Source organism: Limulus polyphemus, unplaced genomic scaffold, assembly GCF_000517525.1.
Source record: "Limulus polyphemus unplaced genomic scaffold, Limulus_polyphemus-2.1.2 Scaffold254, whole genome shotgun sequence".
In the NCBI taxonomy this organism is placed as follows: domain Eukaryota; kingdom Metazoa; phylum Arthropoda; class Merostomata; order Xiphosura; family Limulidae; genus Limulus; species Limulus polyphemus.
In genome coordinates this window covers 447,358-468,397 of record NW_013665864.1, presented here as the reverse complement: position 1 = coordinate 468,397, position 21,040 = coordinate 447,358, and the positions used below count along the sequence as shown (strand labels likewise).

General features: G+C 30.2%; 1 protein-coding gene across 1 annotated transcript in view; it reads left to right on the top strand.

Moving 5' to 3' along the window:
* LOC106478836 overlaps nt 1-21,040 on the top strand; it is a 58,282-nt gene that overhangs the window by 34,025 nt on the left and 3,217 nt on the right. The window contains exons 9-16 of the mRNA XM_022382530.1: nt 292-415; nt 2,558-2,715; nt 3,171-3,275; nt 7,707-7,784; nt 8,784-8,925; nt 12,696-12,808; nt 15,900-16,088; nt 20,548-20,833. Coding sequence (XP_022238238.1) covers nt 292-415; nt 2,558-2,715; nt 3,171-3,275; nt 7,707-7,784; nt 8,784-8,925; nt 12,696-12,808; nt 15,900-16,088; nt 20,548-20,833 — 1,195 coding nt within the window. The remainder of the gene's footprint in view (nt 1-291; nt 416-2,557; nt 2,716-3,170; nt 3,276-7,706; nt 7,785-8,783; nt 8,926-12,695; nt 12,809-15,899; nt 16,089-20,547; nt 20,834-21,040) is intronic.

The following is a 21,040-nucleotide window of genomic DNA, read 5'->3' as shown; positions in this document are numbered from 1 at the left end:
GAAAGAGGCATAATTTATATTTATTTCCTAATTAGATATTTTGGGTATGAAAGTATTGTAATGTTTACTGGTAGTGTGCCAAATTTTGTTAACATTCGCTTACTGGCTAAAGTGTTAACATTAATCAAAATTAATATTATTTATTAGCTATTGTTTTTCACTTAAGCTTTTTCCAACATTTATTACTTTACAATAAAGTTAGATGTGATGATAGTTAATATTGACTAAATCTTTAAAGTACTTAACACACAAATACTAACCTCTAAACTATGTTATTTTTACCTTCAACAGATATGGTATGACTTTGACCAACAGTTAGCTCGTGTTGATTTTGTTCCTTCACTGGCAACCCTTACACTTTGGAGCTTATTCAAAGATTCTTCTGTGGTGTCATCTGTTTTAGATTTTAAATCTGGTGAGTATATTTTGTAAATTTATAAAAGTTTTCTGATTTTGTTTTTGTTCTCCCTTTTTTTTTTAGTTAGCTTATAGTAATCCTGGGCTAAATATAAAATGGGTTTAAGGTTTTAATAAAGCAGCATATTTAAAACCTGTTATTAGTGTTTTAACAACTTTATTGTTTAGTGTTATTCTAAATATTATTCTGACTAGTAAATTTAAATTTTGCATTTATTATTGGAAATGTAATTGTTTTTGTTACATTCATTCTCAATAAAATGTAAATTATTTATATATATATAAATAATAAGTAAAACTATTTCCTGAAGAGTGACCTTTGAAGTCATGAAACCAGTAGAAGAAATTGAATGCAACAAATTGGAGGGTTACAATGTGGAATTTACTGTTAAATAACTTGCTTTCTCTATGTATATCACTAGTAAAATAATACACTTGTTTGTTTCAGTGGAAATAGAAACATAGCATAATATTTTAAAACTTTAACCAAAACTTCATTCCTTGTGTGGTATACAAACTAAACCTGAAATGTGCAATGTAATTGAGAAGCAGAAAATATGATGTCTCTGTGAGGTTGATTGTGACCATCAATCAAAAATACTGTAGATAATTTACAATTATTAGTTTGTCATAAAAGTAAATCTTTATATTATAAGTTTATTAATAATAGTTTAAACATGGTGTCTACCACTAATGTGTTATAAAAATCACTCATCTTTTACCTGGAGCTGACCAAAAGATTAGGTTCCATCATCCCTAACTAAAGTCACTGAAAGTAACTTCTATATAAAAATTACTTGTTCAAACTCCACCTCCAAATTTTTTTCAAATGCATTACTGCACAAATTGTTGGAGAAGGTTCAGAGAAGAGCCACTAGGATGATACCTGGGATGGTGGGATTGTCCTATGAGGAGAGATTAAAATCTTTAAACTTGTTTTTTCTGGAGAGGAGAAGGGTCAGAGGGGATTTGATTGAGGTGTTTAAGATTATTAAGGGTATTGATAATATAGATCCATCAAACTTTTTTTGTGTTTAGCAGTGAAAACAATAGAACAAAGGGGCATAAATTCAAATTTTGGCAGCGTAGGAGTCATCTGCAGTTTAGACAGTATTACTTTTCAAGCAGGGTGGTTGGCTTTTGGAATGAGCTGCCTTCAAGGATGGTGGAAGCAGAAAATTTTACTGAGTTCAAGAAAAGATTGGATGAATACATGAGTAGTAATGAGTGGTTATAGTTGGGAACTGGAAGGGACATCCTTGATGGCTAATGGACTAATAAGTTCCTTTTTGTCCCTTTGAAATTTTATGAATCATGAATTTTATTATGAATTATAAATTATTGGTGGTCCTCCTATGGCATCAAATATTAAAGTAGTTCCCGAACTGAGATCCGTGAGATGGTCTCAGTACATTTTAAGATCATATTTTATTTAAAATATGACTACCCAATGTGGTTTATGCTTGAAGGTTTTTTGTTATTGTTTTTTTTAAATAATAAATTGAAATGACAGTAAGGTATCTCAGAGCATTAAATCACAGAATGGGATTCTCAACCGAAATGTCATGTCTAAGGTATTGTGAGGGCTTTAAACTAAAACATTTGAGAACTATTCAAGTATGATATGTGTGTGTGTGTATATATATATATATCTTCTTAATACTGATTTAAAATTATCCACCAACAATAATTAAGGGTCAACAAGCTTTACATGTTGTTGACATATGAAAATTTAAGGTAACAGTATAATATTATAAGAATAATTTATTTTGAATTCGTTTTTAGTTGAATATACTACATAAACTACACTGAAGTGTTAATATCTCAAGTATTCTCTGAATCAGTTTTAGACTGATTACGAATTTGAGAAACTTAGGATTAGCAAAATGAACTGTTAAATATTTGCTTATAGTACATATGCATAAAGACATTTTTGACAACATTCATTTGTACTTGACAAATACTTGTATCAAATTCCTTTAGTTTACTGTACTACAACCCAAGAAACTCGGTAATATAGTCATCCTAATTTTGTGTATATGCAGTATGGTTATGAAATATTAGCGTGCGTGTCTTTTAATATTGTACTGTTCTTGTGAACACCAGAAAATGTATTTAAACAAACTTTATTTTTGACAAGGTTTGATGTATGTCACTCAGAAATCAACAGGTTTATGTGTTGAACAACCCATTAGCAGAGAGATATTTTTAGTATCAAGTGATCCGGATAAACTTAAATTGGCATCACCTGATGAACTGTTTGGATTAGATCCTGAAAACCTTAATTACAAGGGTAAAGTAAGTACATATCTCTTGAGGTCATTTGAGTTATACTTTTTAACTAATGTTGTTTGAACTTTTTCATTTTATAAAAAGCTTAATAAAACTCTCAGGAAAAACCAGAAAGTATTTTAAACATGCAAATACATTTCTGTTTTATGTTTTTAAAAGTGTTTCCATAAATGTTGCTATTGCTAATATAAAATGTATTGTGATATTGTTAATGTTTATAACAAAAAATGAATTGGTGTAAAGTATATTGAGATGCATGAAGTGTTTCTTCTTAAGAATTAACCAGGACAAGTTGTGTGTAGATCATTTAATGTTATTTGTTGAAGAGTTTTAGTTTTGTGTTAAACATTTTGAAATATTTTTCAAACTCAAAATCTGCAACTCTAAAACTCACAAACACATATATAATTTATGAATATTAAGCATTGTGTATAATTGTTTTCACAAATTTTATATTTCAGTATTATGCAAGAAGAATTAAATGTGATGTCTGGAGTGGAAAAAAGGCAACAAAGTTAGAAAATAACACTTTTTCACAAGAATACCAAGAATTTTACTTTAGCACAGTAAGTTTTTCTTTATATTTAACAACAAAATAAGATTTTCAAGAAGTAGGGTGTTGTGTCTTATGCTCAATCTTCAATTGCACCTCAGTAGTTATATCAATCTTTAATACTGAAGATAAAGAGCATGATCTTTATGCATATTTAAGTATAAGAACTCGTCTTGTTCAATTAATATTGTGCCCCTAAGTAATATAAATACATGTGCAGTAAAAGATTTGTATACTTATATTCACATTTTCATTCCTTCAAGAATAAGTGTCTCATTGTAATTGCACTTAGGTTTTACATCCACTAGACAAGGCCGCGAAATATTATTTCCAAATCACTGATATTTATCAGTTCTTGAAGGTATGTTTGCTCTTGTAGTATACCAACTTTAACCCGATAACAACGACATGCCCGAAAGTGAAGCACATTATGTAACTCTCATTATATTTCATTCCAAAAATAAAATGAGAGGAAAAAATTGTTTTAAGTTTAACAAGAATTTTCATAAAAGTGTTTAGTTTGAGAAAAAATATTTAATTTTGGATTTTTCTACTATTTCTTATAAAAATTAATTATTTAATGTAGTTATTTGAACTCAGACTCTGAGTAGTTCACCTGCAAGGTGTTTTTCATGTTGGGTATAAAAATACTTTTTACTATCTTACAGTTTTCACATGCATAATCTCTAGAACCTCCTAAATGATTATCATAAGTTTTTTAAGGTAAATATTTTTTTTTATTTTCCACTTTCTCTACCATATCACTAACTATAGCAATTTATCATCAGTGTACAGTGCAATAAAACGTTTAAAATTAAGAAATAAAAATATATACATACCTTTCAACTCTTTGTTGAATAATCTTAAAATATTTTCATTGGTTCATATGCATAATTTCAAGTCTTTACCTTTTCACAAGTTTGTTATTTGTTATGTTTTATTTTCCTTTCCAATTCTTTATCTTTTATTATTTATGTTTCCACAATTCAACAAGTCTCTGCAGGCAATGTAACGTTACAATAGGCAGAGAGTCCATTTTAGCCTATGGCATAATATTTGCTCTTGCCTCTTTTTATGATGCATGACCAGTGAAACGATGAGTAGAAAACCATAAATAATCATTAAACCTTTGGAATATATATTTTGAAACAGAAATAATACATAATTAACTAAAATATAAAAGTAAGACCTAAATACAATTTGACTGTTTATCAAAATATGTATAAGGTGAGAGAAACTAGCCAAGTGCTAGGGACCCTGCTCTCAACATTGGACTAAGTTTTATTTCACCTCGTTTGTAAATGGATATATACATGTACATTTACTGTTAATTTAGTGACATTCCAACAGAAAACCTGCTCTTTCTATTGGTTATAAGCATGCCATCCAATTTAAACTGTCGCTTAGCAACACAGCTTCTATTTTGCAGGTGGGATAAGTTCTTGGAAACAACCTCCTATACTGTACTTTCAATGTCTTGGAGAGATTGTCTACTTTACATATATATAGTTTCTTTTATACCAGCTCTTAAGGTTGAGGATCGTAACTGCGAGTGTGTAATGAGATGTCAAAACTCAAGTTTAAAAAAAATATTTCAGAGGTTTCTTTTGAAATAAAGGAATAAAAATTGAGCTTTGAATTATAATGTACTTGGTAATAATAATTTCATTAAAATACATAGACAGTAAAGTGGTTTAATTGAATTTTGAATGTTACTTAGTAACATGTGTAGAAAGGGTTTTAAAAGTGGTGTTGTTGTTATAGGGTTAACATAGCCTTTTAGCAATTCTATAAGTAATTTTGTATAATGACCCAAAAGATTGTGGGGGGTAAACCTTCATAACAGTCTATATTCATAGTTTCTCCATGCTCTTTTGTCATATGTGCAAGGTAGCAAGATTTGTAACTGAGCAACAACTATTGAGATGAGCTAACTTATCAGTTCTTCATAAACACCCTGTTGCAAAATGTTTATCATAGTGAGCTCTATCCCTGTACATATTAGCTCTAGTTGAGAGAAAGTTCATAACATAATTTAGGAAAAGAAATGAAGGAGTAACCACTAAAAATATAGGTAACAGCTGATAGATAAGTGATTTCTTTACTTCTCACAAGCTCATACTGTATGTGCCAATCCCTGTTGTCTTAGTGGTAAGTATGAAGCTGAGTGCTAGGGTTGGGTTCTTCTTGGTGGGCAGGTAACCCATTGTGTAGCTTTATGCTGAAATCCAGACAAGCATTACGTGCCATTATACATGTTTGGGACCATTTTCTTCGTATACTGAAATGTAAGCTGTCATTTCTTAACTTCCATAAAACTGATAATACTCAGGAATCTTAAGAGTTGAATCCTTGCTATTTTATAACTGCTTTTTTTAGACTTAAGAATTATTTACTGTAAAATAATGAGGAAGTAGAGAAGTACGTTTAAAAATGCTTATGTCTCTTTTTTTCTGCCTTGTTTGAATCTGTACGTCTAATTAATGAAACTAGAAAACAGACTATGTAAAATTTAATTTGAATAATTTTCTGGTGTGATTTTAATGCAGAATTACAATATTTGTGAGTCTTGAGTTTGGTCAAGCAAATACTGGAAATAGATTTACATATGCTTGAAAACAGCATTCCTAAATAAGATTTCAACTCTGTTGGTTGTAATTCTTTATTAAAGGCATTACTTATTTATAAATATGTCTTGAGTAATAGTAATGTGTAATGCCTGACTTAAGATTTCATAGAGATGGTAATATATTTTCTAGAATTGATCTTCAAGCGTTGTTTGCTAAAAATGTCTCTTGCATTTCCAATCAGAAAAGTCATTTCAACTTCAAAACTCAGAAAGGCAACATCATTGTAAAGCATAGTGTACTGATAGAAATCCTTTAAAATTTCACATATATTTTGGTTGATCTTATGAAATAAATCATCGGTAACCATGTTGAAAGAGCAGGAAAGTGAGTCATCTTGTGTACCTTCTCTGTTTATCCCAAAACAGTTTCAGTGGTACATTGTTTGTATAAATTCATAATATGCTCATTGATTGTTGATTTTAAACCTTTCCATTGTCCTTTTATGTTCTGTAAAAAAATAGTGAGTTTAGTTTCATTGAGGTTCATAATGTTATTATAGTATCAAATGTATTTCCTGTAATCTTTGGCTATTGACCACTGGGTTTATTTTACAAGTAAAACTGCTAACTAAATAATCATTAATATTATTAATGAACTATTCAGTCTCAATTAAATTTTATTTCTATTTATAAATTATACAGAATTTTCATTACACAGCATTCAATTATATATATACTCAGTATTCTATGAAAGGATTCTTTCAGCTTGGTATTTGAAGAGATAACATTTTCTATCAAACGAATGAAGAGCAGTGGTGAAAACATAATTGATGTTTTTGAATTTTGTATTCCAGTGGTTTTGAGCCAGGTGGGACTTAGTGGTTAGTGTGCCAAACTGAATTGTGGATTAGAAGAGGTGTCAGTCCATGGTTCATGTCCCATTGCTGAAAGAAAATCACCCTCTAGTTTATCAGTTCAAAATTATGGATGGCTAGTGAGATGGCCTATGTATAACATTGCCTGAGTATGAAAAAAACAACCATTTTGGATGGTTGCGGAGATGAGCAAATAATAATTTTCATTTAATCTCTTCTTTTTCTCTGCTCTTGAAACCTGTTATGGAATTATTTTTTTGCTTTTGAAATGTGATTTGCATCTCACACTTCCTTAGATTATGTACTTCTAATATCAGTAGCTAAGTTTAGCAGATGCATTACCAAAGTGAAAACAATAATTACTTTTGCAATGTAAGTTTTTTTTATTGCACAGCAACTTCTTTAAAGTACATTTCAGCATATTTCTTGCACTTCAGTTAAATCATAAGTTCTAGTAATTCATTGAGAAATTCTGTTGAAAATTATTCCCAATCAACATTGTTTTTTTTTTAACAAGAAAGTTGGAGTGTCTCACTCATGTTCAAAAGATAATTGAAATACCAAAGACCAGTTGTAATAATTCAACGTGCTCATTGATGCACAGTTTGTCTTTTGGTACTACTGAAACACTTGTAAATAATCTAAAATTACACCCTCTGCATACATTTTGTAATTTATGATTTCATAATTTACCACTTTCTTGAACTGTGTGGTCATAGTTCAATAATATTTAAAAGCTTTAAGAACATTGTGAAAGGTGCATTTTGAGCTACTTTAATAGTAACTAGTTTCTGTATGTATACAAATATGAGTCTATTAAAACGACCAAGATTTGTATGAAAATTATTGTTAATCTATTGAAGGTGTAGAACAGAGAAACTGTTTAATAAAAGAAGTGATAAATCACCAATTTTTTTAAAATCTGTTGTGCTATTTCTTGACAACACTACTTTTTTACCTAATTGTAATGAGAAATTTGTATCTATTATTTATGTTCCAGGAAGACTGGCATTCAGATTCTGATGAAGATGAACTTTTTCAGATTCTTGTCAGAGAAACACAAACACTGTTCCAATTGGTAAGGAGTTAATCTTGTTAGGATGTCAAACGAGTTCATTATATCTAAGATATAATATTTGTATAAACCTCAAGTGACGTGGTTGGTCTTGTAATTTGCATAAAATTTTTATTTTGATGAAAAATACCTGTCAGTTATTTGATATTATCTTATATAAAGAAGTGATTTAGGTCACTATTAATTTCTTGACATTTTTTTTTTGTATCTGTGTGAAATTTTAATGTCTCGTAATAAACTTTGTTAGAGTATTAACAAGTCTTAAGAAGAAAATCTTTAAAGAAAAGGTAATTTTCTATTATGTTTTCTCAATCAATCACTTAGATGTTTTAGTGTTTTACCTGCAAATCTGGCAAATATATTTGTTTTAAGTCTGGAAAATGGGAAATATTTCCAATTTTTAAGAGATTGAATTGTAACTGCAAGCTTTTTTTTTCCATGTTTTTCAGAGCTACATACTGCAGAATGTTTTATAGATTTCACAACTAAGAATAGTTCTCAAATAATGAAACTGTGTAAGACTGTACTTTGTAATATACATTTGAAGCATGAATTTATCCTTCTCTATAGTATTTGTCAATTTGAATGTTATATGAAAAAAGTAATTATAAACAGGACCTACTGCTTATAGATACTAAGCTTATAAAAACTGTGTTATAACTAAACATGGAGATAATTTCAAACTATGTTACAATACAGTGTAACTGAGAGAAAGAATAATAATTTTGTTGAAGATTTATAAGAATATAATTGTATCACTTCAAATAATTAGTACAATAACTTATTTACTTTAAAAAATTGGTTGTAATATTTCAATTTAGAAGAACACTTCAAAATAGGGCTATTAAAAAGTTTCTAAAATAAGATTCAGAATTTGTGCAAGTTTGTAAAACCTATTAAGCATCAATTAGATTTTAGTCTTAGAGAAGAATTGCTGAAGATAGCAGGAATTCTTCCAAAAGCTGGATAAAAATTTAATAGTGACATTAACTGTCTTTACAGGATTCGGAGAATAACCTAATAGAAGACTTTGTAGAACACAATTTTTTTAAATTCAAGCCACGTCAGCCTTCACTATCTGTTTATGATATTAGTTCATGTGCAGAGAAGTCCCATCGAAAGTACTTCCTAATGCTCTTCAAACGTATGTATTAGCGTTGAAATCATCTAAAGGCTCTGAATTAAAGTTTTTTTAATTTAAGAGTTAATATCGCAGTATTAAAAAGTTTATGCTATTTGTTCTCTCATTTGACCATTAAAAATAATAATCAGATGCTTAGTTTTTTTCCAGAAATGTCTTCAAAAACCCCAAATGACTAAACTTGTGTGCCTGTGTAAATGCCAAATTTTAATAACCATTAAATGTAAGATAAAACTGTTTGTACTTTTATTTAATAATTTGCCTGAGTTACTTAGTAAATAAAGCAGCTTAACCGTGGACATTATAATGGCTGAATGACTACTTCTAAACAAACTGTAACTTTGTAAAATTTTTTTTTTTAATTTGAATGATTTATGTTGATATAAAGGTCATTAGACTGATAGCCTAGCAAGAGTACTTTACATTCAAGAATCACTACATACATATAAGTTAACCATTTCATAGATTAGGCAGTTATTTACATTGTTTCTAACTCTTTGAAAGTGGACACAGTAATACCTCTGGTAATGAAGTATTTTCATTCCATGATGCCACTTTGTTGTTAGACATTTCGTTACTAGAGGTAGATATAACATTGGAGGCATAGGGATGTGTTCTAGAACTTCAGAGAAGAGAAGTACAATAGTAAAACATCATTAAATACAAACAAAATAAGGTTATAATGTGCCTGAAAACATGTAATATGCATTAAAAAAAGAAATACACATTAAAAAATACATTAAACAAAATAATAAACCAATAAAATAATACTCAGTATTGACTTCTCTCAGAGCTAGCACTATGTTAACAGCACTTATGATTTGCAGTTTTGTTTCGAAAAAATGGATTTATGCTGCACTTTTTGCCTAGCCATTAACACTAGAAGGTCATATGTATAACATAATGGGGGTAATAAAAATCACTTTATCACTGCAAAAAACATGATTACATTACCAAGCTCAAGCAGTGGTGGGCAGGAGAGGGAAGACTTCCAAACTTCTTCACTGATTTGTTATTGATAATGTAAACACACCCCTCTCGGTTGCATTTGCAGAGCATGTGTTGCATTTAAAATTTTACTCTTTGGAATCGCCTCACATGATTTCTGAAGATTTATTTAATTTATTTTTTTGCAATATAAATGAGCTTTGTTCCAAGAGGGTTTGTTAACAGAAGTATTACTGTATTATTTTGCTTAATTGTTTTACTATTTGAAGGAATCAAATATTCATATTGTATCCCTTATAAAGGAATGTGATCAAAAGGCTTTAAGGAATTCTTTAGGTATATGATGGGTAAGCAAAATGTTAGGATGAGGATTGGGCCTCTTAAAAAATGATAGTGGGGAGCTTATCTCGGAAGATTATAAGATGGTAAACTTATTAAATTATATCTTCTCTTCAGTTTTTATGAAGGAAAATACAAGTATTATGCCTCCACCAGAGCACTTAATGTATGGGAAGAATATTGATGTGAAAGATATCATTTTAAGTTCTGAAATTGTAAGATAAAAGTTGGGAAACCTTAAAATTAATAAATCCCCTGGACCAGACAACTTTTATCCTAGAGTTTTAAAAGTACTTAAAGATTATATTTGTGAACTGCTAGCTAATATTTTTTATAGGTCATTGAGTAGTGGAAGAGTATTAGAAGATTGGAAGTTGGCTAATGTTAGTCCAGTATTTAAAGGAGGTGATAAACATTGTCTAGGCAATTATAGGCCAGTTAGTCTTACATCAGTAGTTGGAAAGGTTTTGGAGATTGTGATTAAAGGTGCATTGCAGAGTCAGTTAAAGCAGTTTGATATAGTGTCAAAGAGCTAGCATGGTTTCACTAAGGGAAGATATTGTTTAACAAATCTTTTGACATTCTTTTAGGATGTTACTGCAAGAGTTGATGAAGGAAATACTGTGTATTTAGCTTACCTTAATTTTCAGAAAGTATTTGATAAGGAACCTCACAAAAGACTTGCTACAAAAATTAAATCTGTGGGTGTGGGGGAAATGTTATTAAGTTGGATAGAAAATTGGCTGGAGAGTAGAAAGCAGAGAGTAGTAATAAATGGAGTTAGGTCTGACTGGATTACAGTTACAAGCGGTGTGTCTCAGGGCTCTGTGCTGGGTCCTCTGCTGCTTGTGATTTGTATTAATGATATTGACTCTGGAATGACTAAAAAAAATTTTGAAGTTTGTAAATGACTAACTATCAAAGATGCTGCAGACTTATAGGGAGATTTAGATCATTTGATTTATTGGGCCAGTACGTGGCAGATGATGTTTAACTATCCAAAATGTAAGGTGATGCATGTCGGTTTTTACAATTTAAATGGGAATACATTAAATACTGTGGTTGAAGAAAATGATCTTGGTGTTGTGATTGTAAAATCACTTAAGTCATCTAAACAGTGTATTGTAGCTATCAATAGAGCTAATAGGATTTTTGGTAGCATCTATAGAAATATTGTGAATACAAGACAAGGGATATTATTGTTTCACTGTATAGATCATTTGTAAGGCCTCATTTAGAGTGCTGTGTACAGTTTTGGGCTCCCTTCCTCAAGAAGGCCATTGAATTGTTTTCTCTGGAGAGGAGGAGGTTCAGAAAGGATTTTATTGAAGTGTTTAAGATTATTAAAGTTATTGATAAAATAAATCCATCAAACTTTTTTGTGTTTAGCAGTGAAAACAATAGGACAAGAAGCTTTAAATTCAAATTTTGGCAGAGTGGGAGTCATCTGCAGTTTAGACAGTATTACTTTTCAAATGGGGTGGTTGGATTTTGGAATGAGTTGCCTTCAAGGTTGTTGGAGGCAGAAAATTTAACTGAGTTCAAGAAAACATTGGATGAATACATGAGTAGTAAGGGGTGGTTATAGTTGGGAGCTGGAAGGGACATCCTGGATGGGCTAATAAGCTTCTTTTAGATTCCAGTCTTAGCAGTAAAAGTCTGAACTATTAAACATTTTGCTTTCCTACTTAAATAATTTTTTTTGCAAACTCCAATGTGATTTGTTTATGAAAAATATTACATACTTAAGAAAGGCTTAAGAATTTAAAGTCTTTTGTGTTATTAATGATTAATAAAGATGATCAACACAACAAATAAACGAGCGTGATAAGTTGATTTGTTGTAAGTGAAAAACGACAATTAATTGTTTGTAGTATTATACTCTATATAGAACTATTAAATCATATTATGAAAATTTTTAGATATTTTAGATTTATGAAAATTTCAAAGTGTTTGTTTTTTTATTAATCTCAATGGACTATCTGTGCTGTGCCCACTGTAAGTATCAAAACCTGATTTGTAGTGTTATAAGCTTTCAGAAATTTTAAAATAAATAAACAACAAATAAATGCCTCATTAAAATCTTTTTCCACATGTATCTTAATATAAGTTTGATATTTGAAGCATTGTAAGCTATATTTTGGATGTGATTTATTTGTTAGTTAGAAGGAGCTGCAGGTCATAAATGATGACATTAGGTAGACTACCTATAAAGTTCTAAGGCAGCCTACTTAACATCATCATTTACAACCTGTAGCTTCCTCTAGCTAACAAATAAATCACAATTCAAAAATATAGGTTACTTTGAATACTCCTTTTCTTATACACTTATAAATAAAGTACTTCATGAAAATGTTTCTCTATTATCATGTATAGAGTTAAATATCTTCCTTCACATGTGGTTACTTATTATCCTCCTCTTGTCACAAAATATTGCATGCATTGTTATGATAAAAATGTACTTATTTTTTATGTGATCTTTGAAGGCACCTACCGCGAATTAATTAAAGACAGAAAAAGAGATTTTGTGGATGCAGCTAGATATTCAATACGAGAGTTTAGTCAACTTGGTTCAGTTCTGCAAGTTCAAGATTTCAGGGTATGAAACTGTGAATGAGTTATTGAAAGCTTTTAGTTTAGTGCAACTTGAAAATCATTTGTTGAAAATTTAATATAAAAAAACAACTTTTAAATACTATTAAAATCAAATATTGTGTAATTTTCTTTCTGTTACATTAATCTTTACTCTCCGAGAAGTTCTCTGTTTCGTTTAATGCAACATACTAAAAACTAAAGAAATAGGACATTATCTTATTATTATATGTACACACACATAGTAAGTGTGATATAATAAAGCATTTTTGAGAAAGTTAAACAGTTTCATAATTTTTTATTTCAAATAATGTCTTCATTATTTCACCCTAAAATATTCATACAATTTATGCAAATTTTTAGGGCATTCACTATTTTTAAGACTTTCATGTTCACTGTTTCTGTTTAATTTCATTTTTAATCCTAATTTGATTATTAATATTTATATGTAGTGTATTTTAATGTTTTTAGTACTTTATTAACAGTTGCACTCTCTTTTTTGTATTTTTTAAAACTGAAGACTTGTGGTGGCTAATCGACTAACACCCATGAACAACAATAATCCATTAGAATATATATTCTTGAAAATGCTAATTTTACTATTGTTTTATAATGTAAAAGCTCTAAAGAATGTTTTGCAGAGTAATGTTTTTTTCTCAAGCTAACTAAAGATATATTAATTAAAGTGCTTTCATATCTTTATATTTTATGTTGTGTGTAACTTAATGGTTAATCTGGCACTCTGTAGTGTAGGACATAGTTGTGGCTCAATGATTCAATAAAACATTATGGGAGATTCTTGGCTAATGGTAAAAAAAAACTCGTAATAAAATTTTTTATTTTCAGAATTCTAAGTAGACATGTCAATAAACTAAAATGACAATTATGAAATTATCTTTTAAGCCACAACTATGTCCTGGAAGTGTAACAGTTATAGATAAATAAAATTATGCGGATTTCAAACCAGTCGCAAGGTCATCATCAATGTTGTGAATAACATGATGGTTTTAATATACAAGTTAATGACAATCTGATGCATTTTTTAGACCATTACTGTTTATTAACTGGTGATCTATTTGTTTAATATAAATTAAAAGCCATCTTAGTATCAATGTGTGTTCAAGAATTAGATACAGTAGTCATTATGAGTAAAACTAAAACAGTACAAACTCTTTCCTAACTATTATGTAGTTTTTGTGTGTATGTTTAATTGTAGGAAGCTGATATGCAGTTAAAATCTTATCATTAAATTCTAAATCTAGCTTAATTTGTTCTGCAATTTCTTTCACACCCATTTTTATATGAATTAATTTTCACATCCATTTCTTCCATTTTCAATTAACCTGCTAATCATAGACTTGGTATAATTTTCAGAAAAATCTTTAGAAAAAACATTAGACCATTGATTTATATCTTTTTTATTTATTTTACACTACTCAAAGTAACTAAGTTGTCAGAGTTGTGGCACAGTACTGCTGTTGTTAAACAGTGTCAGTGGCATCCCTGAGATTATTTGTATGCAATAACAAGTGTCAAAATACAAGTCAGAATTTGGTTTGCAAATATCCAATGTTGAAGTCCATATCCACAAATGTTCATTTAGTACTACAGTATTTTGTTGCTCAAGAAATGATCAAGAAATATTTGTTAATGAGGTGTATGACCACTTTGGACATTTATGAAAATCATATATTAGTATTGCAAGCTTAAAATTAGAGAATCAGTGAGCTACTGAGGTTTTGTGGGTCACTTTACCGTCAAATTGCATCCAGATCATAATTGCCACATGCAGGTGAATCACATGCTGTTAAACATCTTCCTAGAGCATCTCGTACATGTTCAGCCAGTTTCAAGTTCAGAGGTAGAGCTGGCCAATCCTTTCACTCTATACTCTCTTCTTCCAGGAAGTTGCTGAACAGTAGTATGGTGGGAGCACATATTATCATCCATCAGAAAAAAGTTTTGACTAACTGCACATAAGACCATATCTGTATTTCATTTGGCATTCATTGTGTCATTTCTTAGCAACTAAATGTCAGTGTGGCCACCAGTATTGATCTCTACCCAAGCCATTATGCCACCACTACAATATGCATGTCTTTCCTTTGTGAAAATGGAGTTGGATCTGCTTCAGAACATTATCGACACATGTATACATCTCATATCTGGCTGCGATGTGAAGAGTGATTCATATACAAGGAAGAAATTTGCCAACATATCAAAGACCAATCCACATGTTATTTACACTTCTGAAGATGAGATGCATTGTAGCAATAAGGTAGAGGAATATTCTATTGGTCATTTGGCATAAAGTTCAATCTTTATGACACCTGTTTCTAACCATTTGCCTGCTGATTTGTCATCTGGGTGTTTCATTTGCGAAATTGAGGCTCATTGGTTTTTGTGAACCCGTATTGTTAAATAGCTTTTGTTTTGCAAAGTTGTCAAGAATAAATTACAATAGCTGTTGAATTAATTGTGAATTTTTCTTCTCACTAAAATGTGCAATTTTAGTAAAGAAAAAGAATCTAAGAAAGACATAGATACCTATCAAACCCTATAAATGGTCTCTACTCTCCAAGTATCTGGCTAACTGAGTCCACATCTGCTAACCATATTATATGAGACATCAATCATTCTAAATTACCAATTGATAGAGCTGAATCAGAAGAAATGGGATGTACAATAGCTTGTTATTTTTGGCCAGTACACTAGCCACTTTATTGCTTTCAACATCATGGTAATGTACGGAGATCTTTGTTGGGGTTATGGGATGTTTCACTATCAGCCTGGATCTCTTTAATCATAGTATCATTGTTTAAACTGCTAACTGAGAACACACTGTTTTTTCTTCATTTCTGTATGCAAATGAAATGTGCCTGTAAAATCATGTGACTTATCATCTAACACTTATTTTATATAGAAATGAACTCAAGGGTTTCATGGACATATTTAATAATAGCAGATGTGCCTTGTCATAGCTATAGTGTGGGGAATTCGAATTATGCCCTTAATTACTTGGATCAGCGTATGTGAAACTGAATTATATAATATGCATTTGTGGTAAATTTTAATTATTGTATGTTTTTCTTTTTAAGGTTGAATTCTCAGAAAATGTGGGTCAAATTATTGCTTCATTTATGCTTATTGAAAACCAAAAACCTCAAAATCCAGACACAGATGTGAGCATTGCACAAGCCAAAGAAAACTTGGAACAGGCAGTGAATGTTCAAGGGTCTTTTGTAGTTATTCTAGCCAATGTAAACCCTGGGGATCCACAGCAACCTGTAAGATATGATTTGTTGATTACAAAAAAAAAAAGTTAAAATTGCATACAAGGAGAGAGTAGAGTAATTTTTCCTCTGAATAAATTATGTCTTTGCTAAAAAAAATGGACTTTCAAAGTAGCTTTGACATATAAAAAGCTACAAGGTAATTGAAAAGTTAAAATATAATACTTAAGCTCAAAGAATTTGGAAGAGTTACCTCTTGTTTTTCCTTGATACACCTATTCTTAGAACACTGTGACAGAATTTTAGTTATTTATGTGATTCAGCTTTATTTTGTATAGTATGTAAACCTTACTCTGAATGGACAAAAAAGCTATAATGTCTTCTTTCGTTGTATCAGACCTTTCCTGTTTTTAACATACGTTAATGGTGTCATGGATACTCTTTCATCTGTGATCATTACCTTGCACACAGTCATGTGAAGTAAAATCTATTGAGTATCAGTGTTATGCCCATGAAGACAATCCGATCAAAATGCATTTTTAAAAGTTTTATTGCCAATGTACTCGTATTGTAGTGTTACTGTATACACTTTCTTATCTTGACATTTAGCCTTTTTTTTTTAACTGGTAATCTTCTCCAGACAGCTTGAAGTTCTTACAGTGACCATGTATTTTTCTGAGCACCTTTGTTTTTTGTTTTTTTTATGCATACAAAACATTGGTCCTCATCTTTTTATTGATTGGTTTTCTACTTATACTAATCATTCGACTTTCATTGCATGTTTTGTTTTTTACCATGTTGTACATTATAACTGATTTAGGCTAAGATTTTTACATCAACCATAAGGCTTAACTGATTCTGTTGCACCTTAAGTTTCTGCTCTTGATCAGAATTTGATGAATGGCAAAGTTGGCATTTAGTCTGTGGATTTGCAGTTGGGATGAGTTCTTAATGTTCAGACAGTGGTGAACAGACCTTTTAGATCTATCAGGATCTCATGATTATGTTTTGTTAGTGTATGTCTTCATTTACACTTTGACTGTTACTAATTGCTTCCCAAGGGGAGCTTTCAGAGCTCAGTTTTATGTTTTATTTTTTATTTCTTATTAGTTGTATTGATTTCCTTGTGTTTTTGTAGATTGTGTGGGATTATTTGATACATATGAAATATTTATTATAAGAAAAATGGCCTTCAGTGTCTTCTCTTTGATTTTTCATTAAATGAGTATATTATAGTTTTTCTAGACAATTTAAGGCATCTTGTTCTAGAATCTATAGGTTTATTTATTTGTGGTTATAAAGGAGAAAAGTTTGGAGACCAGTAATCTTTATCTTATATCCAGATTCAAATTAAACTTCTTGTTTTCTAAGTATAAGTCATTTTAAGGTCACACTGTTTGTGTGTTTGTGTTTCAAGAATTTTAGCCTTTTTTTTTGGAATTATCCCTTTCATTAGTTTGGACTTGTTCTGAGGATACTGAAGTATTTAATAGGCTTTAATTACTGGACCATTGGACTCTTAAAATTAAAACTGGACAGAGAAAGTGCCAGTGTTGAAGGTCTCTTAAGAACTCCAGTTATAAATCTGTTCATGGATGCTGTGGTATTCAGGTTCACTGATAACCAATGGATAAATTCAGATATATCTGCAGAATGCAGAATCCAAAAATATTATTCAGAGGATAAATTGAACATGAATGGCAAAGAAAAGAAACATGCTTAATGAACAAGTAAAAATTTTTATTCATAAAAATTGTGTACGTATCTTGCTGGTCTGAGAGTCTTTCTGTACACATCAACACAGGATTAAAACAAATGGAAATATGATTAACCACAAACATTCATACAAAACCTTAAAAGTCTAGTATATGACGATCCAGTGTTTCACGTGTCACCAATTATTGCAAACAACATTTACAGAGTGGATAAATCTATAACTCATTTCATACTGTACCAGTATCTGAGGAGCTTGCCCCTCCACAGGGATCAGACATAAGGCCAAAATGATAGGAGTATCAGGGTTTTGACATCTGCAGCTTCACTTGAAAGACCTTTGGGCATTCAGTTAACAAGAATATCATACTCTGTGCACAAAAACCTACATGAATATTAGAAAAATTTTCTTGAATAACTCTAAATATATATAAATTTTCTGAACTAGTTATGGAAGGGTGAAATTTATGACTATATCTGTCATTACAATGCTTAAAAACCTGAAGCTACTTTCAAATGTTAGATTTTTGATCTTCTGCTTTGTCTTTATAGTGGCAATCTCCTGGATTGTTTGGGAAGTTTGCAGGGCTTGTTTTCACTGTGTAGAATTATTTTTACCTTAGAATGATAAATATCCATTCAAATAATTACACAATCATTTTTATGTCATCTTCAAGGGAAGAACTTTCATCCATAGTTTGTAATCTAATGCTCTAAGTCATTGATTATGGTCTAAAACTTATAAATTATTCTATCATCTATTCATGTTAAGAGGTGATTGGTCTTGTTTAATTAATTTATTCATATTCTATTTTAAGAGATGCTTCTGAGACTTCAGACTTAACTCTTGGTTATTATTGTAGTTCCTAGTGGTTTTAGCTTTTGATTTGTTTGTTATAATTAAATATGTTCCACATTGCTCTTGGCATTTTTTTAAACTGAAAACAAACACAGTTGTTTTAGCCTTGTTGAAGGCTTTTCTGATCTGTGAAATGGAAAGATTTCTCTACCAAAGTTCTTTTGTTATTAACATTTTTTTATCAGCATTCCACTTGTTAGATTTGCCAGTTGAAATTATTTTTTTTTGTTATTAATCAGATGATTTTTTACCAAAATATGTCTTCAACTTTTTCTTATTTGGCAAATGTTTTATTTTGTGTTTCAAAATGGATGTCCTGTCCTATACTTAGTAGCTTCTAATCTGTGTTTGTTTTCTCTTTAAAATAACTTCTGGCTTCTTTCTCTTAATTCTACATCTTTCATGTTCACTATTTATGTTACTATTTTCTCCCTCTCTTCCAGATCGTAGCATTTCTGTGGTCCATAAAGTAATTTAGAGTCTTTGTGTGTGTGTATTAAACTGTACTTTTTTTAATCTTTGATATTTATGGTATTTTATACTTATGTATTTTGTAATGAGTAGCTTTTTTTTTCAGTTGTTTCTTTGTGTGTGTACTTATTAAGGTGCTTTTAAGATGTTTTCCACTAGGATTATTATTTACCTTTTTCTTAAACATCATCATCTGAACAAATTACTGTGCTTTACTTAGGCATTTTAATATAACTTAACCCTAGAATTAATGATGAATCTATATGTGTCCTATTGCTTTTGCAAACACATTTCTCTGAACTTTATATACATCACGGTTGGGTTCATGACTGTTTATTACAGAATATCTAATGTTGTATGAATCACACAAAATATGTAAATGCTGCCTATATTCTGCATAAAAAATGAAGTGATTTTACCCTGTTTTTTGGTTAGTTCCTTATAATGAGTGTTGTAGCAGGCAAAAATGTAACATTACTCAGTATGATACAATATGTCGATTCTTTCAGTAGTGAACAGTATGAAAATAAGCATATATTTGGGATTGTGTCTCATGAGAACAGATGTATAATCGTATTGTTAAAAAGTACTGTTCTGTTTATTCAAGCATTTCTTAAACTTTCACTTTTTTTAGGTATTGGTTGTGCTGTGTTTTGCACACTTTAATGGCATAAATTTTTGTAAAGAATATGAATTGTAATGTTAGAACAAGCTGTCTTTATTTTTTGTTTAAAAATATAAATCCGTGTATCATTGCATAGCATAAATTGAAAGAATTTGACTACACACAAAACAATTACATGTTAACCAAAATCTGTTTCTGGACAACTGATTAAAACTTAAATGCTAAAAATGGATGTTTGTTTTATACTTTTTATGATAATAATAGCTAAATTTCTTTTTCAGAAATCATTAAAATCAAAATATCCTCGTGAAATATAAATTAGGAAGTACGTATTACCTGAAGAAATACAACATAAAAACAATACAAAAGTGAGAATAAGAGAAACATTAAAATCAAAATATCCCCATGAAATATAAATTAGGAAGTACATATCATTACCTGAAGAAATACAACATAAAAACAATACAAAAGTGAGAATAAGATACATAGTTATAAAACAATACAGAGCTTTCATAATGATCATTCTGATGGCAAAACAGATGACACCCTGTTAAGTAAGTTTCAAATGGACAATTTATGCTTTTTTTGTTAGTTTCAGAGCTTAGTTTTGTAATTTTTTGTATAGAAAAATATTTACAGTTATTGATCATCTTAATATAGTATTAATTACATTGATTACAGAAAAATTATTCTGTTTAAATTTGACTTACTCTACAGATATTTCCCATTTATTTTAAATAAATCAACTTGGGAGAAGAAATCTTTGGTTTGATAAATGAATATCATCTGTATATTGTAGAATGTTTGCTTAAAAGAAGAAAAAAACTGAAATATTATGTTTTCAGGAGATAATGATTTATGCAGTCAGGGGAAGTTTTCATGAAGTACATCCGTTCAGAGGACAACCTCAAACATTAAGAGAGAAAGAAATCCATGGGAGTGTTGAACAAATTAATCATTTTCCTGTAGTCAAGAGAAGTCTTGATGAAGCACATTCATTCAAAGGACATCCACAAAAGTTAGAACAGGAAGAAATCCATAGATCTGTTAAACAAATGAATCATTCCTTAGGGCTGTCAGAGCGAACACATGCTGATAACAATAAATCAGATAAATCTGGCTATAGTTCAGGTATGTTTGTCAGATGTTTGTTTAAATCAGGGAATGCCTGCCTTATGAGTATAAATATGGACATTGTTTAAAGTAGAATCAAACATACTTTAGGGCTCAGTCTTAGGACCTTTGTTCTTTTTCGATTTACATCAGAGACGTGGATGAAGGAATAGTCAATAAATTACTTAAATTTGCAGATGATATTTAGGCCTTGGATGTTACTAG